The 5,988-nt window shown below is 46.4% G+C and overlaps 1 protein-coding gene across 1 annotated transcript; it reads left to right on the top strand.

Annotated features, from left to right (window-relative positions):
• Positions 1-3,929: 3,929 nt before the first annotated feature.
• Positions 3,930-5,748, top strand: hes1 (hes family bHLH transcription factor 1). The gene is made up of 4 exons (XM_085247485.1): positions 3,930-4,254; positions 4,434-4,529; positions 4,645-4,732; positions 4,887-5,748. Exons 1-4 carry the CDS (start codon positions 4,147-4,149, stop codon positions 5,426-5,428), a joined length of 834 nt encoding a protein of 277 aa, XP_085103611.1. The 5' UTR covers positions 3,930-4,146; the 3' UTR covers positions 5,429-5,748.
• The last annotated feature ends 240 nt before the right edge of the window (positions 5,749-5,988 follow it).

Genomic DNA, 5,988 nt, shown 5'->3' with positions numbered 1-5,988 from the left:
AAAAAATTGTAGTGTCAAAGTCCTTAGATGCAATTGTTTATGTCAACTTTAAACTTTCACGCATTACTTTACATAAACTGAAATAGCATGAGCAGTCATTCAGCCATGTCTGAGCTTCTGCAAACACTCAGATAAAAGTTGTAGAGAACCAGGAGCCTCAGATCGTTTGTAACAAGCTTCTTTTCCTCTTTGCAGCTTTAAAGAGCTGCAAAGTTCATTGGCTGTTGACAAGCAGTGACAGTGCACACATTTGCCACTCACTTCTGAAGGAAATGAAAGGATTTCTGCGGACTTGTTGACCATGCTAATCACAGTGTGGACTGTTGGATAAGTCAAGTCAGTCACCACTGTGTCGCGGCCTCTTGGGAGAGCAGGCTGTATCAACACAGTGCCACCCTCAGTTTGGCAGAGGCAGCCACATGACGCCTCGAGGCTGGCCTTGATACAGCCTGTCTGGCTGCTTACTTCCCACTCTTCTTGCCAGCTAGTGATGCCAGGATAGGCATTTAAGCTTGAACCCAACCTTCCCACCCCACTGAACACACACACACACAACCATGTCACCCTTGTTGCACCGGGAGTGCCCTCTGGCAGCAGCACTGTCACCAATGGCTTACACATTAAGGCATGGGCGGTGTATGACAGTGGGCCAGACTGTCTGTTTTGTGAACACAATGTTTCACACTTTCTCACACACACACACTTTAAAAGCCACACAATCTCCCTGTCTAATTGCATTATTGCAGTGTGCGGAGGTCCATGGTCGAGAGGGCTCAATAAAGATATGAGCCCTGGGAAAAAGACTAGGAGTGGAGGAATGAAAAAAGAGGAAGAGGGAGATAAAACTGAGCTGTAAGGAGGGGTGATAAAAAAGAGATAAAAGCAGAGACAGGATAAGGTCAAGAGCGATGAGTGTTGGCATATGGGACAAGTAAGGAGGTCACAGGTAAAAAATAAGAAAATAAAAGAATGCAAGAATTTGGAAAGTGATCCTGTGTGCTCCAAATAAAAATACATTTAAAAAGTGTTTAAGTGTATTTTTTTTTCTGCCTACTGGCCAGATAATCATCATCTTTTGGTTTTGGTGTATCTCTGCACAAAATGTGATCAAAAGCTTCTTAGAAACAGGGACGTGTTGGCTGTGAGTCTGAGCCTGTTTCCCACAGATTCTGTGTGATATGGGGTTGACACATAGCAACAGGTAACACTCCGGGGACCGACGGCAGCCAGGTGCGGCTGATAAGATGTTCAGCTGGAGAGAAAAGGGAGAGAGCGACAGAACCAAAGCTCCGTGACTCAGTTCACCGGCGGAGACCTCATGCAACATGAGCGTGAGAAAATCATTCAGGCGGGGAGTGTTTCAAAACCTACACTCTGACTTTAGACCGTCGGTAGGTTTGTTTTGGAACTCTGTCAGTGCCATTGTGCACAAAAAAAGAAAAGAAAAGAAAGAAGCAGGTGTGCAGTAGCAACAATGGGAACCTGTTAGTGATGTGTTTGACAGAGGCAGCATTGTTGTGCAGGCAGAATACTTAGGGTTGTTGCAGCAGGGCTTAGGCTCATGTACACACCAGACTTCCTTGTGGCAAAAGCACCAAAGTTTTGCAGTTACACATAAGACGCGCGTGTGGTTTCATTGACGTCTCCGCGTGCCAGTTACTGCTACTCATTCCGACATTTTCATTTCATCTTGAAATCTGAATTTCAAAATCACTCATTGATCTGGGCAAATAAAACGAATACCCCGAATAACGTGCAGCATAGGGAGAGTTCAAGTTTGCTCATTATTTTATCTGTGTGTGAGCTGCTGGCGTTTGTTGAAATGTACCGCTTGATGCTCGAGCGCAATCCTTGCGAAAACCTAAAAAAAAAAGAAAGAAAAAGGTCTGCATCTCTGTCGTGTTGAGCCGAGGAAGTGAGGAGCTCGGGTGCAGCTCCGAGTTGCCTATCAAATTCACAATCTTGCGGCCAGCCGCTGGCGACGCCCCGCAGATCCAGGCGGCAAGCCGGCGAGAGGAGCGCCTTCCCCTGGTCGCCTGCGCGCCACGTGTCGTGGTCTCTGCAGCAGCTGGAGGTGTGTGAGCACAGCGGAGCGCCGTGCACTGAGCTGTGTGTGCTCAAAAGAAGAAAACAGGAGTTTCTTTTTCTTTTCTTTTTTTGCCTATCACACTTTAAACAATCAGATGTCGTTCAGCTCTATTCATTTCACTTTAGTATGCATGGCCAATGTTTCTCTGTTTTATTAATAAAATGGATGGAAATTAATATTTAGGTGGAGCAGACGAAGCCAAACTTTGTTTGTCATAAACAATGATGTTCTTCAAACTATGAATAATGTAAATACAAACATTCGTTTAAAAGCGGAAAAGCTTGATTATCACCGCGAGGACTCTTCGATGTTTAAATACACTTTAAGGTCACATCTATAACCCTGGAGCGCAGGGTTACAAACTTCCCCCTGTTTGTGTCCACAGTCGCACAACCTGAACACGCCGGGCTGATGCCCGTCAATAAACCTGCAATACACAACTGCTGGCACTATTTCTCTCCCTTTATGTACCGCAGTCTTTAAGTCCGCCGTCTGCTCTTTCTAACTGCAATAAAGATAAGGAATAAATTATGACCCGAAATCTAAAAACGCCTTGAACGCTGTGGGGTGGCCATAGGCGGGAAGGAGGAGGCAAAGGAGAAGAAGGAGGGAGGGGAGGGAGGGAGGCATCGGTGTGATCGTGTGAGCTCTCCGGGCTCAGAAATATCTCTGCTCTGGCTCACATTCCGATAAGGGAGCCCGATCCAGCTCTCTCTCTGTAGGCGTGGTTTTCCCAGGCTTTTAAAACAGCAGCTGCTATTTACCTTCCCCTCTAATGTAAACCACCGCCGCCGCCGCCACCTCCTCTCTCCTCCCCCCTCTCTGGGCTCACCCTCCTCCCCTGGCCCGGCGGCCCCCCGGCAGCCCGGCGGCCAAACCTCCAACCACCGCACTCATAAAACATCCTGGCACGTGCTCCACATTCACAACACCGACAGATGATTAAGTGCCAAAATTTGTACCACAGAGTTCAAAACTACAGTAACGTGGAAACCGAGAGTGCGCGTTTACCCCCACCTCCTTCACCTCCACCCAGGGCCAACCAAATTAACCTTGCTCGGGGAATGTAATGATGGTGCTCAGCGCGGTGTGCGCTTGTTTCGGGATTTCACTTCGCCTTCTCATGTGGTCTCCCCGTGCGGTTTTGTTAGTTGTCATGAGTTGTCATCCCAGGTTGTTTCTTTAACAGATTTCATTTGTAACAGTAACTACCCAAGTTTGGCTGAAAGGAAAACAAAACCGCTCCCCTGCCTGCGCCTCTTCCATGGCACATGACTGAAACTTTGATTGCAGGATTGCCTACCACTTCCCAGTGGTGTGTGTGTGTTTGTGTGTGTTTTTTGAACGGTAGAAAATAGCTCTATTTTCTTTTAAAGCCACTATAAGCAGCTGCCAATAAATTTTCAACAGCCTAGCAAAGTTGGAAAGCTTATGGAGACAGAATGTGGAAAGCATATTTGCAGTGTTTTTGCTGTTTTTTGCCATTAATTTATACAATTTCATCATGAATATAATTGCTCTCTGTGGTCATGTGTTGTCCGGTAAATAAAAAAGTTCCTCTGCCCAGTCAGCGGCTCCACTGTTAATATGTAAACGCTACGATGATTGAAGACTGACGGCAGTTTCCCCGGCTGTGCCCTGAACCCGGGCCGCGCGCCATTGGCCGCCAGCTCCAGCGGCCAAACAACCAATGGGAGGGCGCCGACCACGAGCCGTCCTCCTTCGGGCCGCGTGTCCCTCGCCCTGATTGGTGGAAAGTTACTGTGGGAAAGAAAGTTTGGGAAGTTTCACACGAGCCGTTCGCGTGCAGTGAGAGATATAAATACAAGCCACACGCGGAGAGCCCAACAGAGAGACTGCATCCGCTCCTGGTAGTCGCTACTGCTGCACGTCGCTCTAACGGATTCTAACTCGATACACATCTCAGGATTTTTTCTTTTTTTCAAGGGAGAAGAGACTTTTAAATATCTCAATCTGAAAACTCTCACCTCCCCTGCTTTTCGGCACAATTGGATCGTAATTTCCTGTGGTTTTGTGGGATATTTCTCAATAAAAAGATGCCTGCCGATATGATGGAAAAAACCTCCTCCTCTCCGGTTGCTGCAACCCCGGCAAGCATGAACACAACTCCCGATAAACCCAAGACAGCCTCTGAGCACAGAAAGGTTGGTATTGCCAATATTTACCCGTTACTGTCATTTAAAACAAAACAAAAACCTTCAACATTTCATTTCGGACACAATTTCTCACACGCTTCTAGTCCAAAGGGAGTATTTTTTGGCTTTTTACGCACCAAACAAGACAAATGGTTTTTAACAGCTTTTATCATTTTGTGTTCTTTTAGTCGTCAAAGCCAATTATGGAAAAGAGAAGAAGAGCCAGAATCAACGAGAGCTTGGGGCAGCTGAAAACTCTCATCCTGGATGCTCTCAAAAAAGATGTAAGTGCTCGCTCGTCATTCTCGTTATTAATAGATTTCCAGACTTCATCTGTCAAACAGTAAGAAAGTGGGTGCGTGATGCTCATCGGGTCTGTTTTCCGTCCCCCTTCCTCAGAGCTCCAGACACTCCAAACTGGAGAAGGCGGACATCCTGGAGATGACTGTGAAGCATCTCCGGAACCTCCAGAGGGCTCAAATGACCGGTAAGTGGCATTTTTCGGACTAATCGGTTTCTGTGTCTTTTAGATAATCTACGCTAGTCTAGCAAGTCGGCTTCAAAAACCCCAAAAATCTAATTTTCTTACAGCCAGAGGTGAACTTGCTCGATTTATATATCATGTTTTGTTTTCTTTGCAGCTGCCCTGAACACCGACCCCACTGTCTTGGGAAAATATCGTGCCGGATTCAGTGAGTGCATGAATGAAGTGACCCGGTTCCTGTCCACCTGCGAAGGTGTCAACACCGAAGTCAGGACGCGACTCCTCGGCCACTTGGCCAACTGCATGACCCAGATCAATGCCATGAATTATCCCAGCCAGCATCAGCACCAACATCAGCTCCCTTCCACCGCCGGGCCAACACATCCCTCCTTCGGCCAGTCCATGGTGCAAATCCCCAACTCGTCTCCACAGGTCCTGCCCATGAACCCGGTATCCTGTAAAGGTGGCTCCTCACCGGCCAGTTTACCCTCAGACGCCACCAAAGTGTACGGCGGTTTCCAGATCGTGCCTGCCACAGACGGACAGTTTGCGTTCCTCATACCCAACGCGGCATTTGCGCCAAACGGCCCCGTTATTCCCGTGTACGCCAACAACGTCAGCACGCCCGTGCCCGTTCCGGCCGCGGTGTCTCCCGGAGCCCCGTCTGGCAACACGGATTCAGTGTGGCGACCTTGGTGAAAAAGCGGGGAAGGGCCGCAGAGACTTGAAATGACACTTACTAGCTCTTTCTTTGTTCAATGTTAGGAAGTTGTTTTGAATCCTGTTAGTTCTTGTAAAATGGAAAGAGTATGCACTATATTTGTACAGCTAACAAGGGAGTAAAGTTCATATTGAAATGGGATTTGTATTGTGGAAGTCCGTTCACTGCATTACATATATATATATATACATATATATATGAGTTGTCTTTTTTTTACCGTGTGACGCCAAAGATATGTTTAATGCTCTTATGCTGTTCTTCGTTTTGGAAGACAAATAAATTTGTAAAGATATGAAAACAGGCGCTTCTCCTTCTTCTTTTTCTTCTTCTTCTGCTTGAAAACGAAAATAAGAATCTCCATATAAATGCTAATGACAATAATATATTAGTAAATCCTATTAGTTAGTGCCTAAGCTGTGGCTCATATGAGCTTCAGTTTATTTTTCCTGTGTTTATTGCGTTAAAAATTTCTTTCTATACATAAAACCAGCAAGCTCTGTTTTAAAACTATAGTTTGGTCAGACTGTGAAAAAAGTGT

This window comes from Mchenga conophoros, linkage group LG15 (genome assembly GCF_057382185.1).
Source record: "Mchenga conophoros isolate Kocher_MC1m ecotype Shallow Benthic linkage group LG15, M_conophoros_male_GT1.1, whole genome shotgun sequence".
Lineage (NCBI taxonomy): Eukaryota > Metazoa > Chordata > Actinopteri > Cichliformes > Cichlidae > Mchenga > Mchenga conophoros.
This window is presented reverse-complemented; position numbering and strand designations above follow the sequence as displayed.